This window comes from Coregonus clupeaformis, chromosome 24 (genome assembly GCF_020615455.1).
Source record: "Coregonus clupeaformis isolate EN_2021a chromosome 24, ASM2061545v1, whole genome shotgun sequence".
NCBI lineage: Eukaryota > Metazoa > Chordata > Actinopteri > Salmoniformes > Salmonidae > Coregonus > Coregonus clupeaformis.
This window is the reverse complement of record NC_059215.1, coordinates 44,787,505-44,807,594: the sequence shown is the minus strand read 5'-3', so window position 1 is coordinate 44,807,594 and position 20,090 is coordinate 44,787,505. Positions and strand designations below refer to the sequence as shown.

The window sequence follows — 20,090 nt, the reverse complement described above, 5'->3', positions numbered from 1 at the left end:
CTTGTCACAACACAACTGATTGGCTCAAACGCATTAAGAAGGAAAGAAATTCCACAAATTAACTTTTAACAAGGCACACCTGTTAATTGAAATGCATTCCAGGTGACGACCTCATGAAGCTGGTTGAGAGAATGCCAAGAGTGTGCAAAGCTGTCATCAAGGCAAAGGGTGGCTACTTTGAAGAATCTCAAATATAAAATATATTTTGATTTGTTTAACACTTTTTTGGTTACTATATGATTCCATATGTGTTATTTCATAGTTTTCATTTCTTCACTATTATTCTACAATGTAGAAAAAAGTAAAAAAAATTAAGAAAAACCCTTGAATGAGTAGGTGTGTCCAAACTACTGACTAATACTGTATATGTACTGTATATGTATAACCAGGATTTTGCAAATTCTCCCACGACTCCATTTTCATATCTGGCGACCCCTAGTTTGGGAACCGCAGGCTTATAGGCCACCCTTACCCTACTACATCGAAAGCTGGTTCAACAGCAATGCGTCTGTTGTCTTTCTTATCCTGGCCTAGGGTGGCAGGTAGCTTAGCGTTTAAGAGCGTTGGGCCAATAACCAAAAGGTCGCTGGTTTGAATTCCCGAGATGACTAGGTGAAAAATCTATCGATGTGCCCTTGAGCAAGGCACTTAGACCTTAATGCTCCTGTAAGTTGCTCTGGATAAGAGCGTCTGCTAAATGTATTTGTATTTCCAAGCATTAGCCAAGTTGCCTATTGATAAAATGTTTCTAAATAGTCTACTTGTGAGGCTTTGGCATTATTCTCATAGGCCTACCTGCAGTGCATAGGCTACTCTATTGGCTTGTATCCACCCCCATTTCAAAGAGCGCCTCTTGTCCGGTTACCAATTTCTAAGATTTCCATGTCAAGATGTAATATGATAATAGGGATCATGATTGATTATTTATTAATACCTTCAGTTTCAATATACATAAATAACCTGTGTGTGTATCTTTCCCAGGTAACTCACTGGATGGGGTAAGTAAGCGTCAAGAGCACCTTTCCCGATTCTCCATGCCAGACCTTAGTAAGGACTCTGGGATGAATGTGTCTGAGAAGAGCAACATGGGCACACTGGGTTCCTCTGTCCAGTTCCGCAGCTCTGAGTCCCTGACCTCCTCTCGGCCCTACGGGAACCTGAATACGCCTGTGCAAGTGGGGTACCCCCTGGGGTACTGGAATGCCCCCCAGCCCCTGGCCTTTCAGGGTAAAGGTTGTGTGGGCCTGATGGGGAGTAGTGGTAACCTCCGCATGACCCCAATGAGTGAGAGGATCCCTCGTCGTCGGCCGAATGGGCCAGAGCCCATACAGCAACAACAACCAACACAACCACGGCGACGCAAACACCGTGGCAATGGTAATGATGGAAACGGAAACCACCGCAGCAGCGGTCGCCACCACCGGCACTCTCGACGCTCACGCTCTGACAATGCCCTCCACCTGGCGGCCGACCGGGCAAGTCATATGATGGAACCCCCGCACCGTCGCGTTCAGGAGGACTACGACCGTTTCCCCGCCGGCCGCACCGCCCGGGACCTGTTTGGGGTGGAGGGCATAGGCGGGTACAGACAGCAGCCTTACCGACCCTGCCCCCGCACCACCTCAGACCTTACCCTGCACAATGCAGCGGGGGGTGGGGGGATGCAGCCGCTGGGCCTTGGGGGACCACACTTGGGTGGAGAGGGGGCAGACCCCTGGTGCTCCAGCTGCTCCTCGTCCTCTGAGTCTGAAGAAGACGAGGGGTACTTCCTGGGTGAGCCCATCCCCAGACCTGTCCAGTTACGCTACCTCCACAATGAGGAGCTGCGCCACAGATACAGCCCTACAGGGATGGGAGGAATGGGGGGCCACCATGGACCCATACATGGACCCCTACATGGACCCCTACATGGACCCCTACATGGAGGAAACCAAGGGCAGCTGCACGGACAGCTCCACATGCGCCAGAGGAGGAAGAGCAAGAACTGCATCATCTCATAGAGAGAGTTAGGGATGGAGAGAGAGAGAGGGAGTGGGAGGGAGACAGAGAAAAATAAAGCGAGAAAGAAAGGAAGGAGAGGGAGTGGGAGGGGGAGAGAGAGTATATGAAAGAGTGATCGTGTGTGTATCAAAGAGAGGCCTATATATATTTGATGTGTGTGTTACACAACTAGCTCTATGCGTATGAGCTAATCAGAACAGGAAGCCTGCAATGGACTGGCTTCTTAAACAACTGCAATGTTTACAATGACTGGAGTCAGGTGACTAACGACTGGCAAAAACATCACATTTGTATTTTTAACCATTTATTATATAGCCCAAGAAAGGTTACGGCATTTGATAGATTAACTGTGTGTGTGTGTGTGAGCCTTCCATAGATACATAACAGAAATATGGGACTTTTTCATAACATTTTACTGCTGTAGTAAATTTACCAGCTGTTATTTCAAACCAGTTTAAAAATTAATAGAAATTCGATTTATGCATGCATAATGTTCAGTATGTCAACAAGACATAACATAATACAGCAAATAGTTGCAATTCATGCTGGAGTTGAGCAACTATTTAGCATTGTTTTTCTGTCTTGAAACAGACAAGGGATAAATTCACCATGTCTGTAAAGTTTAATGAATGCTCCCAAATGACTCAGTTTCAAATAAGTATTGGTACACAACTCCAAGAGCACTAATGGCTGAAGTGCTCACATATTTTATGTACCTACTGGACCTTGGAAAACCACCTGAGTGGACCTTCTCATAGCGTTGACCAACCAATGACTTAAATCAGTCCATAACTTACTAAGGAGAACCAAAAACTGCCTGGCACACACCACAGCCTTGGAAGTGTGATTGTGGACGATGTGTGCTAGATAGATTCCATACAGTGTTGTCGTTTACCACAGCTGGAAAGCAAGAGCAGCTGGATCTACAGTGCAGTTGGCTAGCATATCGTGTTATCACCCTGTATAAATAGCCTGTTGAACCTAACCCTGTTCTGTGTGCTCTGCATAGCCTACTACCCTGCCCTGCTCTCCACGCTTACCAAGGACAGCTCTGGACTATGCTCCTTGGCCATTCAGGCACAGTAACGTTCCGTATGGTCCCGTTTTCTCCCGCAACATGCTTTGTTTTTCAACATTATAATATTACTACTAGATAAAAAAATATATAACAATAGTAATACCTGTTAAATGTATATAACAGTAAAATAAATGTTATTTAAGTTATGGATGTAGTAATGTAAATGTACTGTACATAATGGTCCTAAATATTTATATATATTTTGTAACTACAGAACCATTATTTGTATAACATGATGTAGAGATAGAAAAGGCTTGCATGTTTATTTGTTGATGTTGTGTCATATTGGAATTAAAGTGGATTTTAATGAACAGTGGACATTTTGGTGACACTATAATAATAACCATGTTTAATAGGCCATTATAAACGTTTATAAGTGTATATAAATGCTGTAAAGCTGCTTGTTCCATATTTCTGTGGTTGGTTCTAGCTGGAATCCCATGTTGTTTTGGTTGACTGACAGTCCCTGTTCCTCAGGACACCGCTCCAAACTCTGGTGTGGAAATACCATCTGTTCATTACCAGTCTACTGCTTAGACTGCCTAACTGGCTGGCTGCTTAGTGATAATAAATCCATCTACATGTTAAATGCGATGGGCCTGAGCAGACTGCTGCACATCCTGCCCATCTTTATTGGGTAGTAATGGGAAGATTTGTAGATCAAGTTGATTTAATACTGTAGATATAATTGTATGCCATTTAGCAACTTAAATTCATGCATGCATACATTTTACGTACGGGTGGTCCCGGGAATCGAACACAGTATCCTGGCATTGCAAGCGCCATGCTTTACCAACTGAGGTACAGAGAATTTACAGATCAGGGTGATTTGTAGAACAGGGTGATTTGCAGATCAGGGGGTCTAGGGAGTAGCACTTTACATTACAACACTGAATCAAACACAGAAAGACCTATCTCATTTTTAAAAGATTTATTTTATTGCACTGAGAACATCCAAAGGTTTTGTGTAAATAGATTCTTCCACTGTATTAGAAGTAATCATCTTTGTATATCAACACAGTATAGCTAATTTATGTACAATAATCATGTCATAAATTGTATTTTCTTTGGACTTCTATAAAAAGACAACATTTCAATATGTCACAGGGCTTAGAATTCATTAACTGTACTTCAGTAGGAAGCACAAGTGCAATACCTATATCTTCCATTACACTGTCAAGAGCAATATTGAAAGTTTCAGTAGCAATCACGATCACAGGCCAAGACAGAGCTTCCAGAAGGCTGAGCACCAGGAGTGACTTTGGCCTGACTGACCAAGGACACTAGGACAGGCCAGCTCATGAGTCATGACATAGACTAGTGCTATTCAACATTGGCAATGTCACATATCCAAATCAGCATATATACAATATTGAGTTACATTTCTGAGCTTTGTGAGATATGACTGTGTGTGTTTTGGTATACAAGCACACCACTTACACAGGTTAAGACAAAGGGCTGTGTGTGTGTGTGTGTCACTGTGGTGATGGTTCCCTGGAGTCATACTCCTCTATGAACTGTTGCATGGCCTCTACACAGCGCAGGCCGATCTCACCGAGGTTCTCCTTTAGAGACGGCTGGATGGGCCGCTCCAGAGACGGGTCCTTGGCTATCAGCATCTTCACCACCAGGCCAAACGTGTCACAGTCCTGACGGTACACCTGCATAACAAACAGACAGTCAGCATTTTCACCACCACATTTAACTGTGCATCACGGTCCTAAAACACATACTGTATCTATACACTAAATCCATCTTCTAAACCACATCATCTTCTAATCTAAACCGTATCTTCTAAACCTAACCAAATGGTGGCACAGTTCTAACTGTACACCAGCATGACACACACACACACACACACACACACACTTACAGGCACACACATAAACATATTTTCATGGCACGTGAGAGCTTGTTTTGTATTATGGCTCCTGTTCCAGTGAGGAGTTTACCACAGATGGTCTAAAGAAACTCAGCTCACAGTATTACCAGAAGAATGCTGCTGAGATTCAGACACAGGAGAGGAGCAGGCAAACAAGAGATTGGAGAGGGGGAAATAGGAGTGAGGGAGAAAGAGAGAGGGGGGGGTGAAGAGAGAGGAGAATCACGAGAGATAGAGGATGGAGCGAGCGGACGTGAAGAGAGGGTGAAAGAGGGAGAGTGAACTCTGGGAGAGATACTTGGGGCGAGAGGTCTTGTGATGTGTATGCCATTACCACTGAGTGGATTAGCAGTCCAAGGCAGCAGCACACACACACAGACAGCTGTTCACACCATGCAAAGGAGTGTGTGTTGGTTGGTTCTTCAATCCTTGTGAGGACCTAAAATCCCCAAAATTCCCCCTCGTGGGGACATTTCCCACATCCCCATGATGAAAAAGGCTATTTTAAGGTTAGGGTTACAATTAGGGTAGGTGGGTACGTGCATGTATGCGCAGCCTAGTGGTTAGAGCATTGGGCCAGTAACTGAAAGGTTGCTAGTTCGAATCCTTGAACCGACAAGTGGAAAAATCGGTCATTCTGCTCTTTAGCAAAGCACTTAATCCCCCACAACAACATTGCTGTATTTATTGTGTGCGTGTCTTTGGAGGACGAGTGTATCAGCTACCTGTTGCCAGACTGCTCTCTCACAGAGCCTACCTTCTCCAGTTACCATGGAGATGTGAAGAGCGAGAGAGAACTTCTCGTCAGTCGAGTGGATGGAGAGACAACACCCAATACACACACCTCCCACTGACAACGCTTCATGTGATATTCTGTCACATTAACTGTGACATATCCGTTAAAGCACATGTTTAAAACCTATTGAGAGACAACCGCACTATGCCCATGTGATGACTGATTTATGATGAAAAAACCTGGGACAAACAACCTGACAATAACAGGAGCTCCATCTTAAGCGTAATTCAGAGACCATAGACGCAGAGACGCGTTCGTCCGGGGTCCCATTGTGACATAGCTGCCATGAGAGCACCACCCGAACGCGCACCTCCTCACAATTCCCATCCAACGTGGCTCCGTGTACGCGTCCTCTAATAATTTCAATGAGTCGACAGTTGGAGAAATTGCTTGAGCTGCGCAGAGAATTCAAAAAGTATGAAAGCCAACGGTCCAATATTCTAGAACACTGCGGTGCGTATGCGTACACATTTTGGACTCTGATAAGCGCTTAAAAGTGATTGGAGGTAAACAACTCAGGGATGTACAACATCACCATGTATTGGCTCTGATCATGACTGATCATCTATTCAACTGATTCAGCTGCTAAAAGGAAGAAAAAATGATAAATTGGAGGCGGCTTCAGCTGGCCATTTCTCAATTAGTTTTGGCACCGCAGTAATCAAATCTCCCTTTCCTCTCCACAACCCCCTCTCTCTTTCTCTCCCTCCTCATCTCACCCTCTCATAATCCTACCTCCTCTTATCTCTCTCTCCTCTATGTTACCTCTCTAACCCTCTCAATCTCTCTCTCGCTCTGTTTTTTGGTGTTTACCCTGCTGTAAATCCTTTTCCTCTCTCCTCTCCTGCTGTTGGCAATGCTGTACATCCCCTCTTTCTCTATCTGTTTCACTGTAATATGAACGGTACTATACCTGCTCTATTTCTCTCCTCTTCTGTTGGATGGCTCTGTTTCGTGCTGTGGCTCTGCTTATGGTGGAGGGGAGCTCTCTATCCCTCTCTCTTTCTCTGCTGTGGGATCTCTCCTTCTCTTGAGCCACCTACCGAAACACAGGGGTGAGAGACCGTTATAAGCACAGTTTTAAGTATTCCTTAAGACGTTAACACACAGTCAGTACTCTGACAGCACTTGGCTTGTCTGCCTGTGTTTGCCTTTCAGAGCCCATCTGACTGCTGTTGAGTTCCTTAAAAGTGCATCTCTCTCTCCCTCTCTAACATCAAGATTAGCAGGCAGCCAGACTATTTGAATAATCAGCATGTTTAAACTGAAGAAGACAACAACCTTGTGCTCCACAACCTTGTACTCCACCCAATTATTCCAACTTTTTCATTCTTTATGCTGCATCTGTGCTCTCCCTGTCCTTCCAATTCCTATCACACCCAGAGGCATGGAGGACACACACACACGTTAATAATTTTCCCGAGCAGTCTAGCCAAGATTAATCAAATGTTTGAGGGGTCTTTTTCTATGTGATTTGAAGGACTGTGAAAAACGGTGTGTGTGTGTGTGTGTGTGTGTACCAGTGGAGGCTCCTCAGAGGAGGAAGGGGAGGACCATCATCCTCAGCGAATTTCATCAAAATTAAAAATTTTAAAAATTTAAAAAGTTATCATTTTAGATAAAACTATTCTAAATATAACCATGTCACCAAATAATTCATTGAAACACACTATATTGCAAATAAGGTCTACAGTAGCCTCAACAGCACTCTGTAGGGTAGCACCATGGTGTAGCCGGATGACAGCTAGCTTTCCTCCTCCTCTGAGTACATTGACTTCAATACAAAACCTAGGATGCTCATGGTTCTCACCCCCTTCCATAGACTTACACAGTAATTATGACAACTTCCGGAGGACGTCCTCCAACCTATCAGAGCTCTTGCAGCATTTACATTTTAGTCATTTAGCAGACGCTCTTATCCAGAGCGACTTACAGTTAGTGAGTGCATACATTTTTTCATACTGGCCCCCCGTGGAAAACGAACCCACAACCCTGGCGTTGCAAGCGCCATGCTCTACCAACTGAGCTACAGGGGACTGACATGTTGTCCACCCAATCAAAGGATCAGAGAATTAATCTAGTACTGAAAGCCTTTTTTTTCTAGTACCAGAAAAATCACATTGTATGATTTTTAAGTAATTAATTTGCATTTTATTGCATGACATAAGTATTTGATACATCAGAAAAGCAGAACTTAATATTTGGTACAGAAACCTTTGTTTACAATTTCAGAGATCATATGTTTCCTGTAGGTCTTGACCAGGTTTGCACACACTGCAGCAGGGATTTTGGCCCACTCCTCCATACAGACCTTCTCCAGATCCTTCAGGTTTCGGGGCTGTCGCTGGGCAATACGGACTTTCAGCTCCCTCCAAAGATTTTCTATTGGGTTCAGGTCTGGAGACTGGCTAGGCCACTCCAGGACCTTGAGATGCTTCTTACGGAGCCACTCCTTAGTTGCCCTGGCTGTGTGTTTCGGGTCGTTGTCATGCTGGAAGACCCAGCCACGACCCATCTTCAATGCTCTTACTGAGGGAAGGAGGTTGTTGGCCAAGATCTCACGATACATGGCCCCATCCATCCTCCCCTCAATACGATGCAGTCGTCCTGTCCCCTTTGCAGAAAAGCATCCCCAAAGAATGATGTTTCCACCTCCATGCTTCACGGTTGGGATGGTGTTCTTGGGGTTGTACTCATCCTTCTTCTTCAAACACGGCGAGTGGAGTTTAGACCAAAAAGCTATATTTTTGTCTCATCAGACCACATGACCTTCTCTCATTCCTCCTCTGGATCATCCAGATGGTCATTGGCAAACTTCAGACGGGCCTGGACATGCGCTGGCTTGAGCAGTTGGACCTTGCGTGCGCTGCAGGATTTTAATCCATGACGGCGTAGTGTGTTACTAATGGTTTTCTTTGAGACTGTGGTCCCAGCTCTCTTCAGGTCATTGACCAGGTCCTGCCGTGTAGTTCTGGGCTGATCCCTCACCTTCCTCATGATCATTGATGCCCCACGAGGTGAGATCTTGCATGGAGACCCAGACCGAGGGTGATTGACCGTCATCTTGAACTTCTTCCATTTTCTAATAATTGCGCCAACAGTTGTTGCCTTCTCACCAAGCTGCTTGCCTATTGTCCTGTAGCCCATCCCAGCCTTGTGCAGGTCTACAATTTTATCCCTGATGTCCTTACACAGCTCTCTGGTCTTGGCCATTGTGGAGAGGTTGGAGTCTGTTTGATTGAGTGTGTGGACAGGTGTCTTTTATACAGGTAACGAGTTCAAACAGGTGCAGTCAATACAGGTCATGAGTGGAGAACAGGAGGGCTTCTTAAAGAAAAACTAACAGGTCTGTGAGAGACGGAATTCTTACTGGTTGGTAGGTGATCAAATACTTATGTCATGCAATAAAATGCAAATGAATTACTTAAAAATCATTCAATGTGATTTTCAGGATTTTTGTTTTAGATTCCGTCTCTCACAGTTGAAGTGTACCTATGATAAAAATTACAGACCTCTACATGCTTTGTAAGTAGGAAAACCTGCAAAGTCGGCAGTGTATCAAATACTTGTTCTCCCCACTGTATATGGTAATATGGTGACAACGATGTAGGCTGTGTGTAGCGGTTTGGCTTCAAACGTTTTTTTTGCCTGGTCACATACAGCTGATGTGTTGTGCATTGAAGTCCACAAGCGAAGGGAAGAGGTGAAAGGAGGAGACCGCATAACGTAGATGCGAGAAAGAATACAACGTGGCTGCTATGAAACTGTGAACTGTGTGATCAGGGGTGTATTCATTCAGCCGATTCTGTTGGAAAACGTTTCTTAAACAGAAGCAAACGGAACAAAACGGGTATACACATACCTGAATTTGTCCAATAAAAGCTCTAGTTTGCAACTGTTGGACTAATGATTACACCAAATATCAGCTAGATGCAGGCATGTGTGTGCAAGGTGGTATTGAATGTCACTGTCTGTCTATGTGTCACTATCTGTCACATCAAATTTCTCTCTTGACCTGTGTGCACCTACGTTGTAAACTTTCATTCATAGGCTAGGTTGTAGCAAGTATAGGGAACATTTGAGTATCATGTAGTAGCCTAAACCTATCGCTGTTACATTTAACTGGGTGAATGGAATATGAACGACAGTCATCCAATATGCTGTAATAGAAATAAGGTCATGCTCATGAAAAATAAATCGTCCTCCCTCATCTGAAATGGCACTGACCGCTACTGGTGTGTACTAAATATTTTTGATTGCGAACATCATTGGAAAAGAGATGCACTCAGGCTCATATTCAATATGAGAAAGTTTGTTGCAACTCGTACCTCCCTGTGTGGTGCATCTCACTTCTGAGAAATTGCAGCAGCAGTCAAGCAGGGAGAGATCATTTGTGTGAAGCTACAATACTGGCTAAAAGTTTTTTTATGATGAAAGAGGCCTGCATGTTGTACTCTTTGGAAGATAAAGGGAATGATTACAGGATTTGCAGCCAACACCATACACTATGGGAGTATGACAGGGGATACAGTATGTGTGCCCTACTGTGTACAGCGCAGACTCCCCCCATCCCAGAAGAGGCAGAGAGGAGTGGTGGAATGTGGACTTACTGTGAACGACACAGGCTGCTTCTCCTTCGCTCTGCTGGAGCCTGCAGAAGACCTGAGAGCACCTGCAACATCACACAGACAAACCACGTCTTCACACAATTCAACACAACACCAGCTCGGGAACAGATGGGGGACAAGTTAGAGCTAAACTACAGCAGCTGACATCTGTGATGAACTCTAATATCTTTGGTTGGCACAGGTGGTATCTCTAAATTAACTCTAATATCTCTGATTGACACTGGGACTCAATCTACCCAGTGTCCTCCTCAACTATTATCCCATTGGTGTCTCTAGCTGCAGGTATAATTCAGGACTAAGCTTCCCCATCTCCATCTCTCTGCGGTCAGCGCACAGGGGCTAAAATGAATGTTTCTTTAAGCACAATCCATTGGGTGTGATTTGAGAAATCTGCCTAGCAACGTTTGACTGCAGTGTGCCTATGTGAGGCGATAGCTTTGTTATGGCTCATTATAAACAGCTGGCTGTCTGCCCGGCACCTCACTCCCTCCTTCTCCTCATTTTCTTTTGCTTTCTCTCTCTCATTTTCTCTAACACACACTATAGCGATGAGTCACCATAATAGCACATCTCTCAGGCACAGAGAGCAACCTGTTCCTCACACACTTCCACAGTACTGCAGTCTGCGCAGAGACTTAGCAGCTGACTAAAATAGGAGAAAAAAACACCACTGTGGTTGAGAATAGCAATACAGATCATACAATCAACACCAAAGAGATTAAAGATGACATGTATGGTTTCTATTGAAGGTAACTTGACATGGGTCTTCTTCAGGCAATGCAAAGTTATTCAAGAAAACACTTTCAAACATGATAGAGAATGGGGCTAAACCATAAGAGCTAATTGATGACTTGCAAGCACATCGACTGTGGTCTTACAAAACTCTTCGTGATACTAATAATAACGTGATGAGGAGAAATTTGATGATCAGAAACATGTAGGAATATACAGTAGCTAAATACCAATGGTTAATAGTGACGAAATAAAATGTTATTGGTCACATGCTCCGAATACAACAGGTGTAGACTTTACTGTGAAATGCTTACTTACAGTACGAGCCTATTCACAAACAACGCAGAGTTAAAAAGTAACAAAAATATTTGCACACATTTTTTTTTACTAAACAGTAACACAATAAAATAACAATAGCGAGGCTATTTACACGGAGTACCAGTACCGAGTAAATGTGCAAGGGTTCCGAGGTAGTTGAGGTAATTCAGGTAATACAGTATGTACAGTGGGGGAAAAAAGTATTTAGTCAGCCACCAATTGTGCAAGTTCTCCCACTTAAAAAGATGAGAGAGGCCTGTAATTTTCATCATAGGTACACGTCAACTATGACAGACAAAATGAGAAATTTTTTCCAGAAAATCACATTGTAGGAATTTTTATGAATTTATTTGCAAATTATGGTGGAAAATAAGTATTTGGTCAATAACAAACGTTTCTCAATACTTTGTTATATACCCTTTGTTGGCAATGACACAGGTCAAACGTTTTCTGTAAGTCTTCACAAGGTTTTCACACACTGTTGCTGGTATTTTGGCCCATTCCTCCATGCAGATCTCCTCTAGAGCAGTGATGTTTTGGGGCTGTCGCTGGGCAACACGGACTTTCAACTCCCTCCAAAGATTTTCTATGGGGTTGAGATCTGGAGACTGGCTAGGCCACTCCAGGACCTTGAAATGCTTCTTACGAAGCCACTCCTTCATTGCCCGGGCGGTGTGTTTGGGATCATTGTCATGCTGAAAGACCCAGTCACGTTTCATCTTCAATGCCCTTGCTGATGGAAGGAGGTTTTCACTCAAAATCTCACAATACATGGCCCCACTCATTCTTTCCTTTACACGGATCAGTCGTCCTGGTCCCTTTGCAGAAAAACAGCCCCAAAGCATGATGTTTCCACCCCCATGCTTCACAGTAGGTATGGTGTTCTTTGGATGCAACTCAGCTTTCTTTGTCCTCCAAACACGACGAGTTGAGTTTTTACCAAAAAGTTATATTTTGGTTTCATCTGACCATATGACATTCTCCCAATCCTCTTCTGGATCATCCAAATGCACTCTAGCAAAATTCATCATCAAATGGATCATCCAAAGAACACCATACCTACTGTGAAGCATGGGGGTGGAAACATCATGCTTTGGGGCTGTTTTTCTGCAAAGGGACCAGGACGACTGATCCGTGTAAAGGAAAGAATGAATGGGGCCATGTATCGTGAGATTTTGAGTGAAAACCTCCTTCCATCAGCAAGGGCATTGAAGATGAAACGTAGCTGGGTCTTTCAGCATGACAATGATCCCAAACACACCGCCCGGGCAACGAAGGAGTGGCTTCGTAAGAAGCATTTCAAGGTCCTGGAGTGGCCTAGCCAGTCTCCAGATCTCAACCCCATAGAAAATCTTTGGAGGGAGTTGAAAGTCTGTGTTGCCCAGCGACAGCCCCAAAACATCACTGCTCTAGAGGAGATCTGCATGGAGGAATGGGCCAAAATACAAGCAACAGTGTGTGAAAACCTTGTGAAGACTTACAGAAAACGTTTGACCTGTGTCATTGCCAACAAAGGGTATATAACAAAGTATTGAGAAACTTTTGTTATTGACCAAATACTTATTTTCCACCATAATTTGCAAATAAATTCATTAAAAATCCTACAATGTGATTTTCTGGATTTTTTTTTCTCATTTTGTCTGTCATAGTTGACGTGTACCTATGATGAAAATTACAGGCCTCTCTCATCTTTTTAAGTGGGAGAACTTGCACAATTGGTGGCTGACTAAATACTTTTTTTCCCCACTGTACATGTAGGTAGGGGTAAAAGTGACTAGGCAATCAGAATAGATAAAACAGTGTAGCGGCAGCATGTGAAGTGTGAAAGAGTGTGAAAGTGTGTCGTTGTGTGAGTGTGTGCGTCGTCAATTTGCATGTGTGTGTGTGTGTGTGTGTGTGTTGGAGTGTCAGTGTTGTATGTGTGAGTGTGTGGGTAGAGTCTAGAGACCAATTAGTTATCCACTGATTCAAAACGCAAAGACAGCACCTATAAGGTTAATGAATATCTATCTACCAATGCTGTGTGCAGCCAGCATTATGTAACATTATCAGGTTGTTGCTTGGTGACTATCAACCACCAGGAATGCTGATGAGCAAAACATGTTCCAAATGTTGCCTATATGTCAGAATGCAATATTATTCAGAGTTGACATGGCCACTGGTTGCTCATACTGCTCTCTAGTGTTCACAAGAGGAAAGTGATATAGGTATAAGTATTTTTTGCCTGTACTATAAACTGCCAAGAGATCTGGATCATGGCACAGATGGTAGAGCTCTTACCCTGTAACCACTGAGTAATTTGGTCCAAACCCCCCTAAACCGCTACATGAGTATCAACCTACTGGTGTGTTCTTTAGGAGTAGAAGCCCTGGTGGTGGAGCTCCTGTCCATGTTCCTCTGTTTGTTGTACTGGTTGTTAGGGCCCGGGGGGCCTTGTGGTGGGCCTGGGGGCCCCGGTGGGCCGGACTGGTCTCTCCAGTTGAACCGTGGGCGAGGGGTGAAAGGGTGGTACCTCTGGAACCCAAAACTGAAGCGGGGCTTCCGGAATGAATGATCGTCCCTTATGAATCTGTACAGTAAGGAAAACAGTAGGGAAAAAAACTATTTCTCCGACCTAATCTGAATAGGACGAAAGTGGGTGAAGATATGGAAATGTTGAAATTATCAAGAGCAAACCCTAGGCTACATCAGGTTGCTCTGAAATGCCCTCAAGTCTTACCGTGGTCTGTAGAATCTTCCTCCAAATCTCTGCCTAAATGAACCAGTTATTCTGGGTCTAGGCGGACTTCTCATTCTTCTGAAAGTTTGTTTCTCCTCCTGAAAATGTCACAGAGTAAGCTAATTACATTTACATTTTAGGTCATTTAGCAGACGCTCTTATCCAGAGCGACTTACAGTTAGTGAGTGCATACATTATTTTATTTTTTCATACTGGCCCCCCGTGGGAATCGAACCCATGCTCTACCAACTGAGCTACATCCCTGCCGGCCATTCCCTCCCCTACCCTGGACGACGCTGGGCCAATTGTGCGCAGCCCCATGGGTCTCCCGGTCGCGGCCGGCTACTGTTCGAGAAATTATTTTCACAGTGAGCTCACTCGCTCTAGCCTTTTTGCCGGATCTGTATGCAGTAAATGCAATATAATGAATATTACATTTACGTCATTTAGCAGACGCTCTTATCCAGAGGGACTTACAAATTATATGATAGAAGAGTTGGCTAAAGCACATACAGATCTGGGCCTGTCTGGGACCATGCTAAGGCTGGCGTTACACACAATCACTCGAACATAACTACAGTTAAATTGATTGAATTTGATTGGTTTATGTATGACATAACTGATACCTCAATGTCATGTTTGATAGGTACCTCACTGGGCTTCTTGTCACGTAACTCTTCACTGCGTTCTCTGTGTGGCATGGTGGAGCTCTTGAAAGTGAAAGTAGACTAATATGAATCATTTGAGGTGGTGTTGAACTTTAGACTTTATTTTAGCGTTTTTAGCAGATGTATAACTCATGCATTTGTTTCTGGGATGGGACTGCTAGTACAAACAGAATGTGCAATGTTTATTTGTGCTAGAATGACCACAATTCTTTCATAATATTCTTGCAACAATAATTTAGCCGATCCACAACAACAATGCACGTTTGTTTCAGTTGTGAACATGACATTGCATTGCCTGGACAAGAATTCCTTCACAATGAAACAATCAGGAAGTGGAGTTTTGGGTAGTGATTACAGAATTACAGGATTAGGGTGCAATTCACTTCTTGTGTAAAACACTTGGTTAACAAAATACACTAACTGACAGTTTGACAGATGTTTCCTTCAATGAGACGAACCAGAGTAGGCTTGGAATGATTACCCAGGTCAGTAGGACATACAAATAGCGGGTTTATTTACCTTGCACTGCGAAGACTCCTGCTGCCGTGGATCCATTTCCTTTGTTCAGAGGAGCCAGTTTAATTTGTTTTCTTTGACTGTTGTCACCAGCAGCGCACGTCTGATCATGAAGTGTCGTCTTGTTGTGTTGCTCTATGACATTGGGTTAATGGTCGCCTCACAGTATATCGTTCGAAACAGTTTCATTTTAGTTTCGATTTCTATGCGAACAATGCAGAGAAGGTGTAGTCTAGTGGTCCCTCGAGGACATTCAACTTCGCGTTTTAAAAAGGCTGTGTAGGTTCGTTTTCAAGATACAACACAGCACACAAATGAGTGGATAAAAATGCGGAGGCTTTTTAAACGATTGCCTGTTCAACATTAGCTGACTAAACTCAACTCCATAGTGAAGTACATTTCTGATAACCTGATGAACCGTTGGTGGAGTTCATCAGAAACTTCGTTCAACATAAGCTATGTGCAAATGAGCCTGTCCTATCACCAGGGTTCCTTAAAAACGAATTTGCAAAACAAATAAACAAATGAATGCCGATAAAGAAGGCTTGTTCAGCCATATTGTGTTACTCGGAGTTGTGACTGGCGTTCCTGTCAAACCTGCGACATTTCCAGCAAACACTGTACGGTTATTGCCACATGATGGCGTGATAAGATAACATTTTGACATCTCAACCACTTGTTTGATGATAGAGTGGATCATAGAGATAGATAGACGACTAATCTTTGTTCTGTGCAATTATAGCGTGATAATACCCATTAAACCTAGCGGTCAAACAGGCAAATGGTTCCAATCGTTTTTCCACTATACATTTTAGGGGATTTTAGAAACACTTAAAATAAGGGTTTAGGCCTACCCTGGTGTGATGTTTTGATAACCTTGTAAATCTGTAGGACAAGGTGACTTTTATCAATATATTCGCCTATTTACACCCCAAAAGTGAAATGCTAATTTGCTGCTAATGTGGCTATCATAAAGAACTACAAATGCCATGATGATCTAGAGGAGACTGCCAAATCGAGGCAAAGGTAAGAATATCTAGATTATGTTAGAAATTGCGTCAATTCAAATCTGGTATCAGGAACAAAAGAGGTCAACACGACTTCTAAGATATACTAGTTATTTTAATTAATGCAAAAACCTTCAATGGTAAATATGATGTTTCGTATATACGGGCTCTCTGAGATGTCTCGCAGAACACCCCAGACAACTAACACATTGTTCCAGAAACAATACCCAAATACTCTGACAGAGGAAGTTTCCCACTTCTCTGCTGGCCAATTAGAGTAAAGACTTGAGCGTGGTTTAAACTATCTCAGCCAATCCGTTGATTCAGGGGTTGTTCTCATCTCTTCGGCGCCATTTGTTACACACTTCAGCCAGGCACAAGATTATCATAACAACCTATCATAGTGAGAAGAGCCAGCTCCCTTAGACATCATTCCTATGTCAAAGGCTCACAGATCACAAATAACTATTATAGTCTAGCATTTGAAGACACAATCCTTATCTTATTTTTACCCCCTAAAGCAGCTCTTCACATCAATCACAGCCTTGCCAGGTGTCACAGCCTACATTAGCCCAGTCAAGACTGCATTCTTTCTAAGTTAGTCATCCCATCAATTTAGGAGAATAATAAATCCCCAATAATTAACTATCTAATGTTATCTAAATATAGTAATGAATAAATTGGCATCATTTATTTAAATGGATAATTCTGTGAACTGTCTTGTGCAAGTTTTACATTGACACAATACCTGTTAGCAAAGGTGTCAGCTAGAGATGACCAGTGTTGCCAACTCCTCAGTAAGGAAAGTAGCTATTGGCTGTCCTAAAAGTTGCTAGAAGTCGCTAAATGACGCCATCACCTACTTTGCATAATTGTCCATGTGTATGTAATTGTGATGGACGCTGTAAGAGAGAGGAATAACGTCGTGGGAGAGACAAAAAGTGAGTAAAAAACACCCTACATCAGCCAGCGGCGGCTTCTCGCATGTGCGATTCATTTGCAGTCTGGACGCGGAGGGGTGAACATCTCCTGCTCTGACTGCAGCTGGGAGGGACTGCTGCGTGAGGACTGGGCCGCCTGTGAGTGCTTTGGGACGGGGGTGGGCCCTGTGAATGCTTTGGGACGGGGGTGGGCCCTGTGAATGCTTTGGGACGGGGGTGGGCCCTGTGAATGCTTTGGGACGGGGGTGGGGCCAACGGCAGCACCCGCTGCTCATTGAGAAGAGCAAGAACGATACGTGCTTTCACGTCAGAGTCTCCAAAAGTCTCCAGTAACACCAGAAAAAGTCGCTAGATTTTTCGCTAGTTGCTTTTTTGAAAATGTGTCGCTAGAGGGGTCTGAATACTCACTAAATATAGCGACAAAGTCGCTAATTTGGCAACACTGGAGATGACGTGCAGGAGCGTGCAGGGATTTGTAGTTTTGCTTGATGTCTACTTTGATGCTAATTAGCATTTTCGAATCTGAGAGTAAATAGAGCCGAATATATTGATAAAAGTCACCTTGTCCGAGAGAGATTTACATGGTTATCAAAAAATCACGCCAGGGTAAGCCTACACGAAACACAGGCCTTATTTTAAGTGTTTCTAAAATCCCCATTTCCCTGTTTGACCACTAGGTTTTATGGGCATTATGACACCTCTACCGGCTATCTCCATTTTAAAGTAGTCCATTTTCTTCTCATAGGAATTCCCACCCAGTTTACTACTTTAAAAATGGTAGAAGCCCTCAATGGCAATGTCCCATGTTAAAACGGGTTATATCCATGATGAGTCCTCTATCCATCCACCATGTGGACAAACATGGTGAAAGCAATGATTTACAGTGCATTCAGAAAGTATTCAGACCCCTTGACTTTTTCCACATTTTGTTACGTTGCAGCCTTATTCTAAAATTGATTAAATTGTTTGTTCCCTCATCAATCTACACACAATACCCCATAATGGGTTTTTAGAAAATTTGGCAAATTTATATAAAAAAATTAAACCTGAAATATGACATTTACATAAGTATTCAGACCCTTTACTCAGTATTTTGTTGAAGCACATTTGGCAGCGATTACAGCCTCGAGTCTTCTTGGGTATGTCACTACAAGCTTGGCACATTGTATTTGGGGAGTTTGTCCCATTCTTCTCTGCAGATCCTCTCAAGCTCTGTCAGGTTGGATGGGGAGCGTCGCTGCACAGCTATTTTCAGGTCTGTCCAGACATGTTAGATCGGATTCAAGTCCGGGCTTAGGCTGGGCCACTCAAGGACATTCAGAGACTTGTCCCAAAGCTACTCCTGCATTGTCTTGGCTGTGTGCTTAGGATCGTTGTCCTGTTGGAAGGTGAACCTTCACCCCAGTCTGAGGTCCTGAGCACTCTGGAGCAGGTTTTCATCAAGGATCTCTCTGTACTTTGCTCCGTTCATCTTTCCCTCGATCCTGACTAGTCTCCCAGTCCCTGCTGCTGAAAAACATCCCCATAGCATGATGCTGCCACCACCATGCTTCACCGTAGGGATGGTGCCAGGTTTCTTGATTTTGTTAGTCATTCTCACTCGGATATCATATTAAAAACTGCTAATCCATTCCCACGGGGGGCCAGTATGAAAAATGTATGCACTCACTAATTGTAAGTCGCTCTGGATAAGAGCGTCTGCTAAATGACTAAAATGTAAATGTAATGTAAATGTTTCCTCCAGATGCGATGCTTGGCATTCAGGCCAAACAGTTCAATCTTGGTTTCATCAGACCAGACAATCTTGTTTCTCATGGTCTGAGAGTCCTTTAGGTGCCTTTTGGCAAACTCCAAGCGGGCTGTCATGTGCCTTTTACTGAGAAGTGGCTTCCGTCTGGCCACTCTACCATAAAGGCCTGATTTGGTGGAGTGCTGCAGAGATGGTTGTCCTTCTGGAAGGTTCTCCCATCTACACAGAAGAACTCTGGAGCTCTGTCAGAGTGACCATCGGGTTCTTGGTCACCTCCCTGACCAAGTTCCTTCTCCTCTGATTGCTCTGTTTGGACAGTTGGCCAGCTCTAGGAAGAGTCTTGGTGGTTCCAAACTTCTTCCATTTAAGAATGTTGGAGACCACTGTGTTCTTGGGGACCTTCAATGCTGCAGAAATGTTTTGGTACCCTTCCCCAGATCTGTGCCTTGACAAAATCCTGTCTCGGAGCTCTACGGGCAATTCCTTCGACCTCATGGCTTGGTTTTTGCTCTGACATGCACTGTCAACTGTGGGACATTATATAGACAGGTGTGTGCCTTTCCAAATCATGTCCAATCAATTGAATTTACCACAGGCGGACTCCAATCAAGTTGTAGAAACATCTCAAGGATGATCAATGGAAACAGGATGCACCTGAGCTCAATTTCGAGTCTCATAGCAAGGGGTCTGAATACTTATGTAAATAAGGTATTTCTGTTTTTTTATGTTTAATACATTTGCAAAAATTTCGAAAAACCTGTTTTCGATTCGTCATTATGGGGTATTGTGTGTAGATTGATGAGGATTTGTATTTATTTAATCCATTTTAGAATAAGGCAGTACCGTAACAAAATGTGGAAAAAGTGAAGGGGTCTGAATACTTTCCGAATGCACTACTACTAGATACCTAACAGGAGGCACTGTTTTGAAGCCACTGCGCCTCCATCTTGGCACTCCCCCACTGTTGTAAAAAAAAGCTATAGAAATGCATTTCTGAATGTCTAGATTTGTTTTTGCCATGTTTATTCTATTACAGACACTTTAATGCATACTT

General features: G+C 43.5%; 2 protein-coding genes across 6 annotated transcripts in view; one reads left to right on the top strand and one right to left on the bottom strand.

The window, feature by feature from the left end:
• LOC121538591 (prickle-like protein 2) overlaps nt 1-3,479 on the top strand; it is a 110,950-nt gene extending 107,471 nt beyond the window's left edge. For both annotated transcript variants that reach the window (XM_045207239.1, XM_045207238.1), the window contains exon 9: nt 982-3,479. In XM_045207239.1, coding sequence (XP_045063174.1) covers nt 982-2,000 — 1,019 coding nt within the window. In that variant the 3' untranslated portion in view covers nt 2,001-3,479. The remainder of the gene's footprint in view (nt 1-981) is intronic.
• A 516-nt stretch (nt 3,480-3,995) lies between these two features.
• Nucleotides 3,996-15,931, bottom strand: LOC121538592. 4 transcript variants are annotated; one of them, XM_041846735.1, is made up of 7 exons: nt 15,342-15,928; nt 14,781-14,864; nt 14,155-14,252; nt 13,778-14,004; nt 10,368-10,429; nt 6,671-6,796; nt 3,996-4,740 (listed from the first exon to the last, which is right to left on the bottom strand). In XM_041846735.1, the coding sequence occupies exons 1-7, from the start codon at nt 15,375-15,377 to the stop codon at nt 4,555-4,557; spliced, it is 819 nt and encodes a 272-aa protein (XP_041702669.1). In that variant the 5' UTR covers nt 15,378-15,928; the 3' UTR covers nt 3,996-4,554. The 4 variants fall into 4 exon arrangements, with proteins under 4 accessions (XP_041702669.1, XP_041702670.1, XP_041702672.1 ...); XM_041846736.2 differs by having other exon boundaries at nt 14,805-14,864; nt 15,342-15,926; XM_041846738.2 differs by lacking the exon at nt 6,671-6,796 and having other exon boundaries at nt 15,342-15,931.
• Between the last annotated feature and the right edge of the window lie 4,159 nt (nt 15,932-20,090).